Raw genomic sequence first — 19,467 nt, 5'->3', positions numbered from 1 at the left:
GGCGAGCGCAGCGGTACGCGTCCTCCGACCTTTTCATACCCCCACTATCCATGTCGGCGTGGAGTTGATTATATATAGGGTGGCGAGAGCAGCGAACCACCGAGCCCGAAGCGTGGCGAGGGGACGCGGATACCTGTGAAGCCCGCGAGGGGACGCGTATAGCTGTGAAGGTATCCACGTGCGCTCGCCACGCTTCGCGCTCGCCACACTATATAAAATCAACTCCACGCCGACGTGGATAGTGGGGGTATGAAAAGGTCGGAGGACGCGTACCGCCGCCCCACGCGTGCTCGCTGCGCTCGCCACGCTTCGGGTTGGCTTTGATAGTGGGGTGGCTTTAACAATGGGGGTCATTTAGCCATCAGGGTGGGTATACATTTAAAAATAGGGTCTGGGGGGCCATTTCACATATGAAACAGGCATCTGGGTGCCTTTACATATTAAAATCGCATCAAATCGCATCGCATGCAATACAATAGCATACAATGCAACGCGATTTTCTCTTCAAGGGAATTTCAAGGAAAATTGCTTCAAATCGCATCAAATCGCATGCTTAGGGTACTGGCATACAATTTCAATATCGGGCGCCCAGATAAGTCACAAGTACCGCACTTTCTGGTTAATGGCCCGCCTCCTGTCTTGGAGGAGTCTGGGTAAATAAAATGTGGAGAATCTGTAAGAGCTGGTATTATTCTGTCATATGGGAACATGTTATAATTCCCAGCAGCTTCCTCTTGCTTGGGGTTCTAGCACACATTGGGTTACATACAGATCATGGAGACACAGAAGGGGCTTACAGACCAGCTTTATACACAACACTCCCCCCCCCCCCTCCGCACCAGCCACATTCTCTGCCGTTTCCCCAGCTTTTGTCTAGTGTCTCAGGTGGTTGGATATTTGGGGATCCATATCATTTTAATATACAGGGCCCTCTCTTAACAAGCGATTGAGAAGACCCCTGGTTGTCCGGTTCCTAATGTTGTAGCATAGTGGGACATATTAGGATGATATTTATATATGTGTTATAAAAATAAATGCCCTAAATAAGGCATGCCCAAAGTCAGGCCCGGGGGCCAATTGCGGCCCGTGCTGTCATTTCAAGCGGCCCACAGCCTCCAGCTGGAAGCGGGCAGAGCATCAGATGTGGGAAGCACAGCACAGGACACTAAAGGTGGGTCCCCGGCGAGCGCGCCTTTATCTTGCTGTCTGCAGCAGTGAGGAGGTGCCGGCCGCCACAGTCAGATGTATTTGGCATCTTTTGGGTGAGTATGCGTCCTACCCCTGCTGCTGCAATCGTATATCACCCTCCTCCGCAATCACAGTGACAGCAGTGTGTGGGGAGGGGGGCAGCAAGGGGGAAGCTTGCTCCCGTAACATGCAGAGCAGAGGAGGATGGCAGCGGGAGCCCAAGCATCTCCTGTCCTTGCAGTTCCTGCTTTGCCTCTCCTTCTTCTGGCTCACACAAGGGGCTGGGAAACATACAGGGCAGAGTGGGGGACATACAGTAAAGGAGGGTCAGGCTGTGAATGGAGGCAGTGATGGCAATTTAGAGAAGGGGGAGCAGGGGCAGGCTGGGGGACATACAGTGAATGGAGGCAGTGATGGCCATTTAGAGAAGGGGGAGCAGGGGCAGGCTGGGATACATAGTGAATGGGGGTCATACAGTGAATGGGAGTCATACAGTGAAGGAGGGTCAGGCTTGGGGACATACAATGAATGGAGGCACTGATGGACATTAAGAGAAGGGGGGCACGCTGGGGGACAGGCTGAATGGTCGGCCCCCACACATTTGCACTTCACCAAATCTGGCCCTCTTCGCAAAAAGTTTGGACACCCCTGCCCTAAATGATTGATTTCCCGCTAGAGAACCATTGTCTATTTAAAGCGCCAGCCACGGTACCATGGTAACACCCAATAGGGTCCACACATGGTGCGTGGAACTGTAACCTTCTTATATAACTTACATTTGATGGTTTTTATTTGATGTTATAAAAAGGAAAGAATGGGGTTTTTTATTTGGAATCGTTTGTCTCTATAGAGAGATTCAGACAATTGGGTTATGTTTGGCTTTAGGAGTTCGAGGGTACAAAAGAATGGTCTCCTTCTAATCCTTGTTAACCCCATATGCTCCTGCTCCTCCTTTTCCAGTTCTCTCATGTTCAGGTCATTTGTGCGCTTTTCTATTCTCATTTACCTTATTGCAAGTGAATAATATGCTTAAGTAACTGGGAATTCGGTTACATTCTGTTCCCCAGATCGAAAGTGAGTCTCTAGAGGCTCAAGAAGAGAGGGAGAACCGCCTCTTCCCGTCAACGGATGAGAAGTACAGAATACTGTGCCATGCGCTGACTGGGGACTTTCTTGTATACGGGACTAATGTAAGTAACAGTACAGGTATACTCATCAGTGGTGGACTCACCTGCACATATATGCTGTGGGCCCCTCTCCTCCGCTCCATGCCAAGTTCCTAATTATTGTTATTATTGTTTATTTATATTGCGCCACAAGGGTTCCGCAGCACCTAACATTACATAAATGAGCAAAAAACAAGAAAGTAACGAATTACAGTACAAGGCAAATTAGAACATCAGTTCCATTAGGGGACAGGACACAGAAGTAATTATTAGGGTGGCAGAGAAATATATATTCTAAGAGACGCCCATGAGGAGAAAGGGCCCTGCTCGTGAGAGCTATAAGCTACATAGCAGAGGGTGACGGAAAGGAATGACGGTGTCAGGCAGAGGGAGAGTGAGACTGGTAGTGGGTGACAGGGAGAAGGTAACGGAAGAGAAGCAGCGTAACTGGTATTGGGAGAGACAGTGTCTGAGAGGGAGATGGTGAAGAAGAAAAGTGGTGGGTGACTGGCCGTGGGTGACACCAGGTGTGGTGACTGGTAGTTGGTGACGGAAAGAAGCATCTATCTTGCATCAAGGGGGGGGGTGACAGGCATCAGGTGACTGAGCGGGGTAGAGGGTGACTTGCAGTGGGGTCAAATACTGTGTATTACAATTTAATAACCTGGCCCAGAACTGCAGCTTAGCTTCTCCTTGTGCTTCGCGTCAGTGGCAGAGTCAGTCTCTCTGTTGAGAGGAAGCCATGGTCGGTAAAGGAAAGGGGAGGAGCTGGGAGGAGACTGGATTGCAGCCCCTCCTCTCTATTGGCCGGACTGTCACTGCACTCATGCAGGCATCAGCAGCTGAGGCTGAGCTGCTCACACTAGTTACTGGCAGCATAAAATGAGTCAGTGTGACATATTGTATTGCTATGGCCCCTTGAGTGTGATGGGCACCAGTGTAATGCACGGTGTGCACCGCTGCCAGTTCCTTCACTTATACTCATATAACATAAACCGAATTAGTATTTCTCAACATAAAAAAAAAAAGAATGCTAAAATCATGATCTTACTTTAATGGCCAGTTAGCGGCAAACACCGCCGGAACGACCTCCGGAGTCTAATGCTGTGTACACCCAAGCCGATATATCACACTGCCGGATCCAACTGCATAAATATCTGCAGGTCATTCTATCATAGTGAGCATCTGTACAAACAATACATGTTCTGTGGATCTTCCCATATAAGTACACAAGTCATTGTACACCCGTGATATACTGTACACACACGGCCAGTGTTCATGTTAAACAGAGTAAGATGAATCCCTTGTGTACATCCCCATGTATTCAGCAGAAACTAATCCAATGTCTCTGCCTCCAGACTGGACTCGTTAAGTACTTTTACCTTGAAGACTGGCAGTATGTGAATGAATATCGGCACCCGGTGAGCGTGAGGAAGGTCTTTCCTGATCTGTCTGGAACTAGATTGGTTTTAATTGATGAGAAGACTGAAGGCTTTGTCTATTGCCCAGTAAGTAGAACAAGCTTGTGTAAGACTATGGTGGTCTTCCTGTTTGGTCATACCGTCTCCGTAGTAATCACCTAATCAGCACAATCTCTATACTGGAAAATACTCTATATTTATATAAAATTTTCTTTTGATAACAATTTCCATTTGAAGTGACTACTACAATAAATAATGTGCATATAGAGCTAAGAAAAGTGATTGAATGAGGTTTGTAAAATGAACTATGTGTATGGTTTTAACTTATTATGCAATTTTAATGGCTTTTAATGTCTGGACCTGGATCGATTAGTCCTGCAATTACTTAGGACTGAATTGCAAAGAGCGATTGCGACTGCGAGTATTCCTAATTAATAGTATACTCATTATTATTATCATAGGTTTCTGTGGTGGCCCCTGGAGGGGTTGTAGCACAGTTGAAAAATTCAAATAGAGGAGAAACACCAACTGCCATTCCAAAGTGACTCACTGGCAGTTGGTATGGCTCCCCTATTTGAATTTTTAACTGTACCGCAGCCACTGATCGTAAAGCTGTGTACACCCAGGCCCTTATTCAGATCTGATCACAGTACAGATTTGTTTCCAAATGGGCAAACCATGTGCACTGTAGATGGGGCAGATGTAACATGCATAGAGAGAGTTAGATTTGTGTGAGTTATTTTGTTTCTGTGCAGGGTAAATACTGGCTGCATTATTTTTACACTGCAATTTCGCTTTCAGTTTCAACACGCCTCACCCAAATTTAACTCTCTCTGCACATGTTACATCTGCCCCACCTGCAGTGCACATGGTTTTGCCCAATTTGAGAACAAATTTGTACTGCGATTAGATCTGAATAAGGGCCACAGAGTGATTTGGGTTATCGATTTTGACTAGTCAAATCAATAGCAAGTTAGTGCAAATCGCACCGCGTTTTGCTGCATAATCGGCAGTAGAATTAGACTGTGCAGCACAGCCTATTTCTACTATCTCCCCCAACCCTGCGCCGTCCATCCCTCCCTGCCTGCGAGCCAGTGCTGGCCTCCTATATTGAATCAATATTAGCATCTGCCAGATCGCAATGTCTGTACACACCATACTAATATAACTAATATCAACAATACCCATATAGATCACCGGTGCGGAGCCGCCTCCTTACTCTTCCCTGCCCCCCTCCTTACAAACGTGCACACATACACGCTCACTTACACCTGCTTTGGGTTACTTACTCAAGAAACGTGGACTCATTGTTAGAATGGTGGCCTTGTCCAATATTAACTCATGTAACTTAGGTAAAACCTAAGCGCTACGGTTGCTCTCCATTAGTCTGGTGCAATGGAGCCTCCTGTAATTTTTGGAAGTTAAATTTGTGTAATACATTTGTCTAATAAATAATTTCATAGCTAAACAAAGGACAAATTACTTTTCAAGAGGAACTTTTTATAACTGGCGAGTATTAATTGGTGAGAGCGGTTTTCTGAAGGTGAAAGAACCACAACAAAAGAAAAACATTCATTGCTTTGTGGCCAGATTATAATGTTTATTAATGTATATGCCATCCTTTCTGCAGCTTGGTGAAGACTGTTCACACGGCAACAGAAGACTTCATATTTCTCTTTAGTTTTATCATTTGTGTTTTGTTTATTTCCTTTCAGCTAAATGACAATTTGTATGAGATTCCAAACTTCTCCCCAACAATTAAAGGCATCTTATGGGAGAACTGGGCATTGGATAAAGGCGTCTTCTGTGCGTTTGATGATGATAAAGTGTTTACATATGTGTTTCATAAAGATACCATACAAGGTATGCCAGTAAATGGAAAAAAAGAAAAAAAGCCCTTTTATCTCTCATTACCCCCACCCTCCCACCTCACCCCCCTCATCTCCGCTCCAGCTAGTGTTCCCCTGCCGCTGCAATTCAGGGTGGCTCGGGAGGACTCGGGCGCCCGAACTCCTGAGCACTCCGAGTTCCCCCGAGCCGTGCCGAACATCCCTGAGCCTGCCGTCTGCAGTGCTCACTGCAACTAATGGCAGCGGGGGCAGCAGCGAAAGCTCGACGTACGAGCGGAGGGGCGAGGGGGAGTGACAGGAGGGGAGGGAGGAGCTACCACTGTGGGGGGGGGGGCGCACCTTCATATTGGTGGTATGCCCAAAAATTTTCCAGGACAGCCCGCTGCGGCAGCGCACCTGAGCCTGGAAATGCATACCACTGAAGTGGTTAAAATCAGGTCTTTTCATCAGGATATACAGTAATGTAGATATATACATTAGACAAGTGCCTGTTGCTTCATAGTGCAGCCAACTGCCCGTTGCCCCCATTAGCTTGCCTGCTTACACTGCATACAGAGCGGAGTTGCTACATACATGCTATTGCCACTGATGCTGGGGCTTAGGAGATGCTAATGATTGTGCCACAGACAGTTACTGCCACTTCCAGCAAGTCTGCTAACGTTTCCATGCAGAAACCTAATGTGCTTTATTGTGTCTTTTTTATTTTTTTTGCAGGCTCCAAAGTAATTTTAGCAGGTGGTACCAAGCTGCCTTATGGCCACAAGCCAATTCTCCTACACAATGGGGAACTGACCTGCCAGACTCAGAGTGGGATGTTGAACAGCATCAATTTAGGCACACATAACTTCCTCGGCAACATGAAAGATGCAGATTCTAAAGAGCTGATGAAAATGCTAACACAGGCTCTCATGCTGCGGAGGTAGGTCGGCAATTCCCCAGCCATGGTTATGGCAGGTGCCTGATAAAATGATGGCAGGAGTGTTCTTTGTTGTTAGGAGGCCATTAAAATGAACCTTCACCAAATCACCACAACACACGCAAGTTGAGACATTGCAGCTGCAAATGCTTTGGGCAATGATGGGGCATCCAATGATCTGGAACATCGAGCCCCCTGATCTGGTTATATTTTGGTGAGCTCAGGTAGCCCCCTGATCTGGCTGTATTTTGGTGAGCTCAGGTAGCCCCCTGGTCTGGCTGGATGTTGCTGAGTACCGAAAGACCCCTGATCTGGCTGGATGTTGTTGAGCTTTGGTGGCCTTTTGATCTGGCTGGATGTTGCTGAGCTCTGGCGGTCCCATGGTCTGGCTGGATGTTGCTGAGCTCTGGCGGTCCCATGGTCTGGCTGGATGTTGCTGAGCTCTGGCGGTTCCATGGTCTGGCTGGATGTTGCTGAGCTCTGGCGGTCCCATGGTCTGGCTGGATGTTGCTGAGCTCCGGCGGCCCCATGGTCTGGCTGGATGTTGCTGAGCTCTGGCGGTCCCATGGTCTGGCTGGATGTTGCTGAGCTCTGGAGGTCCCATGGTCTGGCTGGATGTTGCTGAGCTCTGGCGGTCCCATGGTCTGGCTGGATGTTGCTGAGCTCTGGCGGTCCCATGGTCTGGCTGGATGTTGCTGAGCTCCGGCGGTTCCATGGTCTGGCTGGATGTTGCTGAGCTCTGGTGGTCCCATGGTCTGGCTGGATGTTGCTGAGCTCTGGCGGTCCCATGGTCTGGCTGGATGTTGCTGAGCTCTGGAGGTCCCATGGTCTGGCAGGATGTTGCTGAGCTCTGTCCATCCCATGGTCTGGCTGGATGTTGCTGAGCTCTGTCCGTCCCATGGTCTGGCTGGATGTTGCTGAGCTCTGGCAGTCCTATGGTCTGGCTGGATGTTGCTGAGCTCTGGCGGTCCCATGGTCTGGCTGGATGTTGCTGAGCTCTGGCGGTCCCATGGTCTGGCTGGATGTTGCTGAGCTCTGGTGGTCCTATGGTCGGGCTGGATGTTGCTGAGCTCTGTCCATCCCATGGTCTTGCTGGATGTTGCTGAGCTCTGGTGGTCCCATGAAAAAAATAATTAGACAGAAAAACACAGTTCACAGATTTATCATATGCAAACTTGGCACATGTCGGGGAAATTGGGTCTGACTTGTCCTTAGGACAAGTCAGACTAATGTATGGGGGCCATTAGCCATCATTTTAACGGACTTTTAACTAGTACTGTATATAAATGACCTTATGCTGCTGTAATAGACACATTACTAACCGCAATATTCATATTTTATTATTATTAATATTGAATATTTCCAGCTATTTTATGGTTAAAATTTTATATTATTTAAAGGTATTTTTATTTCATTTATTTTATACTAGGCTTGACCCTAATGGTTTGTATTCACCTGGGATGTTAGAAACGTTCGATTTTTTTGGTACTTGTGTATTATCACGGCGCCCGATTTTACTACGCATGCAAACGTAGTGAAATCGCATGGCATGGCATTATTGTATGGCATGCGATGCGATGTAATAAGATGCGATTTTACCTGCTATAATGGCATATACCATTAAATGACATATAATGTAATTTATTTACGCACCCCCCCCCAGTATCCACGTAATCCCGAAGCGTGGCGAGTGCAGCGGAATGCGTCCGCCCGACCTTTTCATACCCCCACTATGTTGGCTTGGAGTTGATTTTATATAGTGTGGCGAGCGTAGTGAGCCACCGAGCCCAAAGCGTGGCGAGCGGACGTGTATTATGTTACATGTATTACGCGTCCCCTCGCGGGGCTCGCTGCACTCGCCACGCTTCGGGCTCGCTGCGCTTGCCACACTATATAATATCAACTCCACGCCGACGTGGATAGTGGGGGTATGAAAAGGATGGACGGATGCGGTCCACCGCCCCTCAAAGGGCTCGCTGCGCTAGCCACGCTTCGGGATGACGTGGAGGGGGGGGGCAAAATAAATGACATTATATGTTATTTAATTGTATAGCACATTAAATGCCATTATTATATGTCCAGTCGGAACCGATATCTGATCGCATCGCATGCCATGCAATAATGACATGCGATTTCACTACCCTGAATAGCCCACTACGCAAATGCCGTAGTGGGGGCGCCGTTATAATACACAAGTACCGATTTTTTTTTTTTTTTTTATACATTAAAGAATAAATCATTCAAACTATATTTTATTCTATTTAAAATGTTATGTAGCGCAGCGTCTCTGCCCTCCTACTGGCTATTACGTAGATGACTGTTCCCCTGATATTGATTTAGTACTTTACTGATTATTTTCATGGTATTTATTATTTGACAAACAATCCAAAAATACACGCCCGTGATTAGGAGCCATTGGTAATGTTAGCACAGGAAAGGACAAATAGCGGGGCTCATAATCACAGATATAGATGAGCTGCCGCACGCATATCATTAAATCAACAAGAAATGTGCCGGTAATCTATGTGAGAGGCGGCATAGTCTACCGGCACTGTAAACTCATCTGTTGGGTCTGGCGATTTCTCACACTGATTGGCTGCTTAGCACATTCATAATCTCCACTATAGATAACGAGGTTGAAATACATCCAAGTAGCAGCCTTGTTCACAGGGAGAGCGATATGGTGTGCTCAGTTGTATACGTAACCTAGGCTGTTTAGTTTTATCAAGTTGATATGACTCTGTAAAACACAAAAGGCCTGATTTCGAATCAGATGCAAAGCTTCATGGATTTGATCCCACTCTTTTTCTGGCCGCAGCCAGCAGTAGACTGGCAGTTTGGCACTTTGGGCTAATGCCAGAGGGGCCAATGGACTGATAGACCGATCCAGCCTGAAAGTCTGGCCAATCAGCTCTTCCTGTCGCTCTGCTTGGTCATCATGTAGAGCAGGGGTTCCCAACCTCTGTCCTCAAGTATCCCTAAGAGGTCAGGTGTTCTAATGATGCCTACACGCGGTGCAGTTCTCTGATGCGTATTTGACCTTTTCAGTTCAGGATGCATCACGTGTAGTAAACAACGCACTGTTTTTATTTTGGCTTGCGATGCGAACTCCTACTTAGTTCATATCGCAAGCCAAAAAAATATGTGCAGCCAATTCTTTTTGTACTAGATTGCATGACATCTAGTTCAAATCGCACGCTGTTATAGCATATCGCATGAGATTCGAACTAGATGCAATACGATCTAGTACAAAATGTGCCGTGTGTGGGCACCTTAAGAGTCACCCACTGTGTATCACCAGCTGTCACAATTTAAAAATCCACAGTTGACCTGAAAAATGTGAACTGCTGGGAGAACTTGAGGACCGGATTTGGGAACCACTGATGTAGAGAACAATGGAGCATGGGACTCATGACACCCCCAAAGTGTGGCAGTGGCTATGCCCTGGCAGAAACACAGCTCCATACATCCCTGGGTAAAGCTGTCATTATAAGTGCCTGCTCCCACTCCATGCTGAGGACAAAAGATCTGTCTGATGCAGACGTCCCATGTCTGTTGGCAGGCAAAAAATCATGGTCGGTGATACTCCGATAAGACACGGGCTCAGCACGTCTACGATCATCTCCGTTTCCTCTCAGAAATGCACATTTCCCAGATTGCTATGTCTGAATGAGATTTGTGGGCGCTTTGTACAATGCATCGGATGACCGCATTTGCTGTTTATAGTCTGCTGATAATTGCGATAAGTATCCGCTTTTCATCTTGCCTCCGAATCACGTCCAATAACTCTTCCCAGACAGGAGTAACGTCCAGCAACAGCACTGCTCTTTTCCCCATCAGTAGTGTACCAGGGAAGCCATGTGTTTCTCTAACACATTAACTGATAACTCTGCTGTGATTGGCTCCTTGTTGCCTAGGTTCTCCGATGCCTGGGACATCTGCAGCCTACTGAGCACACAGGAGAGCTGGAATGAGCTAGCCCGGGCCTGCCTGCACCACATGGAGGTGGACTTTGCAGTGCGTGTTTACCGGAACATTGGAAACGTCGGCATGGTGATGTCTCTTGAACAAATAAAGGTATACAATGCATAAAGTACACCCATAATTATATTGCATTTGTATGGCATCTTCGCATGCATGGCTCTCTGCAGAAAAGGAAAACCTTGTTTCTTTGTACTCCTTTCAATCCAAGGGGTTTCAGGGTCCAGGTTTACACCAGCCAAATGTCTAAACAGATTTTGCCAAAACAGGATGGAACATCCAGCACTTTATAAGGAATGACTCCTTATATAACACTCGATAACCTAAGGACGGTTTCCTGATCCCAGTAGTGGCCCTGTCCCTCTATATAACACTCAACCACAGAACAGTTACCTGATCTTGGTGGTGGCCCTGTCCCTCTATATAACGCTCAATAACCAAAGGATGGTTTCCTGATCCTGGTGGTGGCCCTGTCCCTCTATATAACGCTCAATAACCAAAGGACGGTTTCCTGATCCTGGTGGTGGCCCTGTCCCTCTATATAACACTCAACCACAGGACAGTTACCTGATCTTGGTGGTGGCCCTGTCCCTCTATATAACGCTCAATAACCAAAGGATGGTTTCCTGATCCTGGTGGTGGCCCTCTCCCTCTATATAACGCTCAATAACCAAAGGATGGTTTCCTGATCCTGGTGGTGGCCCTGTCCCTCTATATAACGCTCAATAACCAAAGGACGGTTTCCTGATCCTGGTGGTGGCCCTGTCCCTTTATATAACGCTCAACCACAGGACAGTTACCTGATCTTGGTGGTGGCCCTGTCCCTCTATATAATGCTCAATATCCACAGGACGGTTTCCTGATCCCAGTAGTGGCCCTCTATATAACACTCAATAACCACAGGGTGGTTTCATGATCCCGGTGGTGGCCCTGTACCTCTATATAACACTCAATAACCACAGGGTGGTTTCATGATCCCGGCGGTGGCCCTGTACCTCTATATAACACTCAATAACCACAGGACTGTTTCATGATCCTGGTGGTGGCCCTCTCTCTATATATAACACTCAATAACCACAGGACAGTTTCCTAATCCCGGTGGTGGCCCTCTCCCTCTATATAACGCTCAAAAACCACAGGACAGTTTCCTGATCCCGGTGGTGGTCCTCTCCCTCTATATAACGCTCAATAGCCACAGGATGGTTTCATGATCCCAGTGGTGGCCCTGTACCTCTATATAACACTCAATAACCACAGGACAGTTTCCTGATCCCGGTGGTGGCCCTCTCCCTCTATATAACGCTCAATAGCCACAGGATGGTTTCCTGATCAGGTTTCTCTGGCTGATATAAACTCCCCCAGGTTTTTAGCCCCTTATTAACTGGATTATTTGTTTCTTTGCATCCAGACACATTTTTGTAAAGTACATTAATACTATAATAAAAAATTGGGACCTTTTCAGTTTTAGGGTAAATACAGTGCCAATCAGCCCAGCCCATGAAGGCAGATTACTACGTGGATGTTAATTAAATTATTACTATGAAGTCGGCAAATGCCGCGGTCGAGTGGGACGCCTTTGTGGCATATATGAGAGGGGTATTTAAGAAGCGTATTAAGGAAATTAACAAAGCTAATAAAAACCGGATACAGGTCCTGGAGGATAACTGCCTAGGCTTAGAATCTGAATATCTGGCTAATAAATCTGAGCAGTCTTTGCAGAAATGGCAAGCTGCTCGTCAGACCTGGTTGGCTGCAATTCAGGAAGACAATGCCAAACTGTTGCTACACCGCTCCTTAACGGCCTATCAAACATCTGACAGACCTGGGCGATACCTGGCCTACCTGACAAAAGCTGAAGCCCCCTCTTCTTGTATAGGCCCCATAAAAGATGCCCAGGGATACATGATATCTGACACCGTACAGATGGGGGATATGTTTTTGGAGTACTTTAAAGATCTCTATACTTCTAAATTCAATATTACCTTAGACCATTTGGAATCCGCTATGGAAAAGATTGATCTCCCCATACTTTCTCAACTCGATTGCCAAGCACTAGAGCAACCTATTGAAGTTAGTGAGATCTGCCAGGCAATAAAAGAACTTCCTGCCGGTAAAGCCCCCGGCCTGGACGGGATACCCATAGAAGTCTTTAAGAAGCACATAGATTCGCTAGCTCCTCTATTGCACACCACCTTGAAGCATTGCTTCAACCAGGGAGAACTCCCCGGGTCAATGGCGGAAGCTAAGATTGTATTGATACTGAAACAAGGGAAGGAGGCCTGCAACATCGAATCATACCGCCCTATATCTCTAATATCTAATGAGGCCAAAATCTTAGCTAAGATACTGGCAAACAGGCTGGCAAAATGCATACTGAAAATTGTGAGCCCTAACCAAAATGGTTTTATGCCAGGTAAATCTACCTCCGCTAATTTACGTAGGCTTCACACACATTTGCAGCTACCCATTGACCCTGAGAGCTTCCCGGCGGTACTATCCCTTGATGCCACTAAGGCATTCGATGTTGTGGAATGGCCTTATCTGCTGGCCACGCTTAAAGCATTCGGGTTTGGAATTAATTTTATTAAATGGATCCAGCTCCTATATAAATGCCCCACGGCTAGGGTATCCCTGAATGGGTGGACCTCGGCTGCCTTCAGGCTTTCCAGGGGCACAAGGCAGGGGTGTCCACTCTCCCCCCTGCTTTTTGCACTTGCTATCGAGCCGCTTGCCTGCACCCTGAGGACGCATCCAGGTATTAGAGGATTAAAAATGGGCCAGGGACAGGACGCTGTGTCCCTATATGCGGACGACGTTCTAATATATCTCTTTGACTATCGGGTCTAATTACCTATAGTCTTTGGTCTATAGTCTTTGAACTCCTTACCGATTTCGGTATACTCTCCAGCTTTAATCCTGAATAGACTAGATATGAAATTTAAGTCCTGGAGCAAATTGCCTCTGACGGTTTCTGGTAGAATCAACTTAATTAAAATGATTGTGCTCCCACAGTTGCTTTACTTTTTTCAACACTCTCCAGTTTTCCTGCCCAAAACCTTATTTAGGAAACTAAATAGTAAGTTATCATCATTTATTTGGCATAATACGCGTCCCAAGATACAGCTAAGTAAACTTATGCTGGATAGGAGGGCTGGGGGTATGGGGCTTCCTGATTTCCGCCTTTACTATCTATCTGCGCAGTTGTCACAGCTGCGCTCTTGGATGATAGACGGAGAAGATACCGATCTGGCCAAAGCAATAACCTCCCTATCTACACCTGTGTCCTGCCCTTCTAATAGAATTTTACAGCCGAGGATATATCCCTCCGATCCACCAATGGTAAGGCAGGCCATCAAAATCTGGCAGGAGGCTGTTAAAGTCCTACATATGCAGGGCCTTGATCCCCAGCATCCACTAGAGGACCAGGTCACCCTTAAGGAACTGGCCTCACTTCAAATCAAAGAAGTCTGGCATCGGTATTCAATCACTACCCTTGGCCAAATTTATGTCTCGGGCCGAATTAAAACGTTTGCTGAACTAAGTGTTGAATTTAATCTTCCCAAAACCTACCTATACCGTTATCTGCAGCTGAAGACAGCATTGTACGCACAATTCCTCGGGGCTTGCCCAGACCTGCGAGAGTCCCCCGTTAAAACCATCATTAGAGCTGGAGGCAAATGCAAATTAGTTAGTAAGATATATAAGCGCCTTAATGCAGACAGGGGTAAAGACTTTATGGAAGCACTGAGGACTAAGTGGGTCCAAGATCTTGGACCGTTAGATGAGGGGGAATGGCGGGACGCAGTCCTCCACATTGTACAGGCCACTAATGCTATTAGGGTACAGCAGGTGCAACTATTTATTTTGCACAGAGTATATCTATCAACAACTCGACTAGTCAAATTTAATGGTCGTGCCTCAGTGCTCTGCCCCAAGTGTAATGCCTATCCTGGGACATTCTTCCATTTAGTTTGGCAGTGTCAATTGGTGCTTCGGTTCTGGGAGGAGGTGATTCAGACCCTGGCAGACTCTGGGATTCCCCGTGCAGCCCTAACCGCAAAAGGCTGCCTTCTAAATATTCTCGACGATCGACAATTAGGACCTGGCGACCGGTTATATGTTAATAATACATGCTCACTGGCTAAAGTCATTATCGCCAGAGGTTGGATGGCCAAGAATGGCCCGAACCCAGCCTGCTGGAAATCTTTAGTGAACTTCACACTTAGGCATGAGAGGCATCTCCATTTGAACAGGAATGCCCTGCATAAGTACCATAGAGTCTGGCATCGCTGGGTCAGGCTCTTTCCCAGTGCGGAAACACAGAACGCGGACTAATCCTAGATAAACTGCTTAAGTCAAATGTGTTGATACCCTATTATATATATTACTTATATTATTTATATTAATAATCACATTTTATGTATTAGATTGATTGGAATAATTCACTTGGTGCGATATACACACCCCACTTAATGCACACTTACCAAGATATCCATTATGCTCTGATTATTGTTTATACTATACCTTAATGTTGGATAATATTATCCAGCATGCACCTATAGACTGGTCCACCGACACCTGTCTGTCTATCCGTTTTATTCTCACTGACTTCCTTTACACGACTCACTTCATATTGTTGGTAACGCACATCTGACACATCACAATATACTACTGGACCTTGAAACCATAACCTGTTCACCTCTTGTGATAATCACTCCTCACAGTAAACTGTCACTCTATCAACACCTAAAATGTCCCAACGGCTTGGCAAATGAACTGCAGGTTATCTACGGTGGTCTGCTCCTGATATAAAACCGACATAGGTCTAAAAGAGGTCCAGACCGTTATGACTTATTTAGCCGCTGCTTATACAGCCACTCCCTGCGGAAGGGTTACCTTGGGGGGAGGGGGGGGGGGGGTATTTGGCTTGGTTTTTGTTTTTATTTTCTTTATCCCACTTATTTATCTCAGACTCTAGATAAAGATTCAGTTGGGCACTCTGCCCATCTAACTAGATTGCAATACAACTGTGTAATGAATTGACATCATTGAATACTATCTGTGTTTATTGATACGGCTTGCCTCTATCTTTGAGCCTGTGCTAATGTATTGTTTGTTTTTGTGCTTTTTGATATGAATAAAAATTATATGTAAAAAAAAAAAAAAAAAAAAAATTATTACTATGAAGTAGGTTAAAAAAATAAGAAAAACATGGCTGGATTATTCGGTCACGCAGGGTGTAGCTGAGCCTTCTGTATATTCAGGTTCCAGAGTTACATTATGACATCCATTCTAAAAAAGGTATAAATGAAGCCAATAAACAGGAATTATGTCCCCCAAATATTGCTTACGTGTTATCTGCGCCCCTGTTTGTTCATAACATTGGTCTGTAATCCTCCTTATAAGCAGCTCTGTGTTTCTTTGGAGTCTCTTCTGTTAACATTTAGGACCTATGTGAAAGTGAGAAATAGCTTCTAACTATGACATAGATTAAGGTCAGATTCCATTAAGCTGTTCTCCTTTCATGTATTTACTGTATGTAGCTGTTTATTCCTTACTAACACATTTGGAATGTTGCTTGATTGTATGCGTGTATTTTCCTGCAGGGAATAGAAGATCACAACCTGCTCGCAGGCCATCTTGCCATGTTCACCAATGACTTCAACTTAGCTCAGGATCTCTACCTGGCATCCAGCAGCCCTATTTGTGCACTGGAGGTAAGCGCATACTTTCTGACTTTAGGAAACCAACAGACTCTCATGACCCTGTCATCATGTTTCCAGCCACCCTTCCTTCCACGCAGTCTAAAGCCATGATTTTCCTCAATTTATAGAGGACCACAACATCATTTAATACAAAGCACATCATCAAAGCTCCGGGCTGCCTACTTCCCGCATGCCAGTCTTTTGTTTGTCTGGGAGATTCCCCTGAAATCTGAGACTGTCCCTGCCCAACATACCTTAGCACTGACACATGGGCCTGATAATGAATTGGGTGTATGTGTGATTCTACTGTTTTTCTGAATTGGTAATATGTATGTACTGTTCAGACCTTTTCTCAAAGTTCATTTGGAGGACACTCTGGTCATGCCCTTCATGGCCGTGGTCACCATAAGTGTCACTGTCCAGTTCTTTATGTTAGTCTGATCTTGAGGCCCTTATTAAAAAACAATTACAAAGTTATAACCGAGAGGGGTTATATAGGGGAGCAGCTACAGTAATGAGGCCTACATACATAGTGATAGCAGACCGTTTAGTGAGCAATGTTACTTAATATAACTACATCGCTCAGAAAATGGCCCTACATCGCTCCGAGTGTAGGGGCCATAGTGATGTGCAGCCCTACAAAAAGAAGAAAAAAGTTTGTCTAGGTGTGGTGCACCTGAAGAAATTGGACACCAATAAAATTTAACTTTTACTAATATTTAGAATTAAAACTGCGAAATATACAACACATAACATAAAACAGACAAGTGAATGAAGTGCGTGTTTAAAAAGCACATGTGGGGATTCCGTGTGTCATTGGTTTTCTCCTTATAAAGAATTGCTCGGCTTGTTGATTTCAAGGTTAAAAATTATGTTATTTATAATATTTTGTGACAAATCGTCTTGGTTCAGTAATAAAGTATCAATTGAAACCTTGTGTGATTTTTATATGTATTTAAATGTATGAGTGCTTCACATCAAATCTCAATGTGGTTAGTTACAGTCCTAATGTATTATTGATTGCTGGTCTCGAACGGCTAGTTACAGTTCGGGAGACCGCAGCCCAATCCCTTCTCAGCAGCACGAATGTATTGCCGGGGGATCAATAGGCTACCTGGCGTAGTATATTAATGTATCTGCCTGTCAGTGGGGTAACTGGTGCAGTATGTGAGAACTGCTACTCACTGCCGTCAGCGGCAGAATAGGTAGGATAGTTGGCGCAGTATATTCGTGAATCTGCCTTTCTGTGGGGTGACTGGTGCAGTATGAGAGAACTGCTACTCACTTCCTTGTCAGCGGCAGATTAAGTCACCATTCATACCAGGTTTAACATATGGACTGGAATTCTAATATATTATAGTTCACACAAATAAGTGAGCAACCATATATTATTGATCCTTTATCTCACATCAGTTAGAATTATATAATTTGTCAGTGTAGTTCGTTAGAGGTTCAGTTCATTCCCTTATCAGCGGTAATAGTGTCTCGCTGGGTGAGAAGATATTACCATGCCGTATATTACACAACAGTTTTTTATTATTATTATTATTATTATTATAATGTGCTTTCATGGGATTCCATAATTGATTTGACTCATACATAGTTCTCCAGTTAATATGAGTAAGTTATCAAGATTTGTTAAGGGCCCTAGGGAAGTCCTCTTTTGCCTACTCCATAGTTGACAACTCTACAGGTGATGCGAATGCCTTGTGTATATCTCTAATGTAGTGATGATATTAATAAAGTGTTGTTCTATAGGTGAGAAATTGTGATAATTATGATTTGTGATGTGCAGCCCCACACGTTGTTATCGCCCGACGATTAATATCCAGCATGTAAAATTTAAGGTAATAATTCTGTTGTACTGAAATTAGGTCAGACGAGACTTGCAGCATTGGGACAGCGCCCTACAGCTGGCGAAACGCCTGGCTCCCAACCAGATACCATTTATATCCAAGGAATATGCCATCCAGCTGGAGTTCACGTGAGTCCTGCCATCCTCTTTCCGTGATTGCTGCTATATATATTGTATCTTATCTAAGCTTTTGTGTGCATGGGATGTAACTCCAGGGGTTATTCACACCTGATCGCACGGCTGGTAATTTGCAGGCCAGGCAATTATCGGTAGACTGTGCATGCAAACGAGCCGTTCATTTTTTATTGCTGACCGTACGCAAGGTGATTGACAGGAGGCTGGTGTTTGGGGGGGGTGGTGACTGGCTGTTTTCCGGAAGTGTCAGGGAAAATGCAGGCATTTGACGGTAATCTCGTGTGATGTCCGCTCCGGCCCCGATCTTACCGCCTCTATCACTGCCACCGAGTAAGTCCTGTGCTTCACACAGTGGAAAAATCATATGATGGTGAGCGGTTTGCGAATGGATTTGCAGCTATTCGCCGATCCAGCTAATTTCCACACGCCCTGCTAAGCAATTCGCAGACTTGCACAGGACGGAATTTAATGCTGGCTGGGCGGCGATCACCTGATCTCAGGGCTCTGCAAATTAGCAGCCCCTGATCAGGTCTGAATAACCCCCTTTATCATATATCATATTTCAGTTAATGATGTCTATTCTTAAACTTTCAAGAGGTTGTAAACGTTCCCTTGCTGGTGATTATAAATGGTGGGTAGCAAATTGGGCAGTGAGAAGCCTCTGTTGGGCGATCCAATATCCGGGTGTTTATGCCAATGGCCTGCAAACTCCTTCCTTTGCATACATCCGAGTGGCAATATGTACAAGGCATGGGACACCCCAGGCATACAGTAATACCAATCTGTGCAGCCTTATATGTGATCATCAGCCACACTATTGACTCCTGACTTGGGCCTCCTAGGCCTGCCTCTGAGAATGCAGCCAATCGCATGTTCATGCCCATGACACTCCTATAATACGCCCACTCAATGGACCAGATTTAACTTTATATTTCAAGTCCATCTAATCATATCTTTTTTAATAACATCAATCTGATAAAATGACAGCAACTTTCATTTAGATAAACTTCAAAACCGCTATTGATGTTATTGCCAGATACACTCCCCAGAAAGCTATATACTCTATTTACAGTAGTGACACTTTACATTATCTGTAGGGGTGTGGTATAGGGGTCCGACAGTCGGGATCCTAACAGTCATTATCCTGACTGGCCGGACTCAAACAGCATGGTGAGCGCAACCAAGCCCCTACGCGAGCCACCTGTTCTATTCTCCCTCTATAGGGGTCGTGGACCCCCTTGAGGGAAAAT

General features: G+C 45.5%; 1 protein-coding gene across 2 annotated transcripts in view; it reads left to right on the top strand.

Annotated features, from left to right (window-relative positions):
* The window catches only part of WDR19 (WD repeat domain 19), an 81,756-nt gene that overhangs the window by 40,303 nt on the left and 21,986 nt on the right, over positions 1–19,467 (top strand). For both annotated transcript variants that reach the window (XM_083158411.1, XM_083158413.1), the window contains exons 14-20: positions 2,256–2,378; positions 3,713–3,862; positions 5,491–5,638; positions 6,340–6,544; positions 10,459–10,618; positions 16,129–16,239; positions 18,102–18,211. In XM_083158411.1, coding sequence (XP_083014537.1) covers positions 2,256–2,378; positions 3,713–3,862; positions 5,491–5,638; positions 6,340–6,544; positions 10,459–10,618; positions 16,129–16,239; positions 18,102–18,211 — 1,007 coding nt within the window. The remainder of the gene's footprint in view (positions 1–2,255; positions 2,379–3,712; positions 3,863–5,490; positions 5,639–6,339; positions 6,545–10,458; positions 10,619–16,128; positions 16,240–18,101; positions 18,212–19,467) is intronic.

The sequence above is a fragment of the Crinia signifera genome, chromosome 1 (assembly GCF_055691185.1).
Source record: "Crinia signifera chromosome 1, ASM5569118v1, whole genome shotgun sequence".
Taxonomy (NCBI): domain Eukaryota; kingdom Metazoa; phylum Chordata; class Amphibia; order Anura; family Myobatrachidae; genus Crinia; species Crinia signifera.
This window is presented reverse-complemented; position numbering and strand designations above follow the sequence as displayed.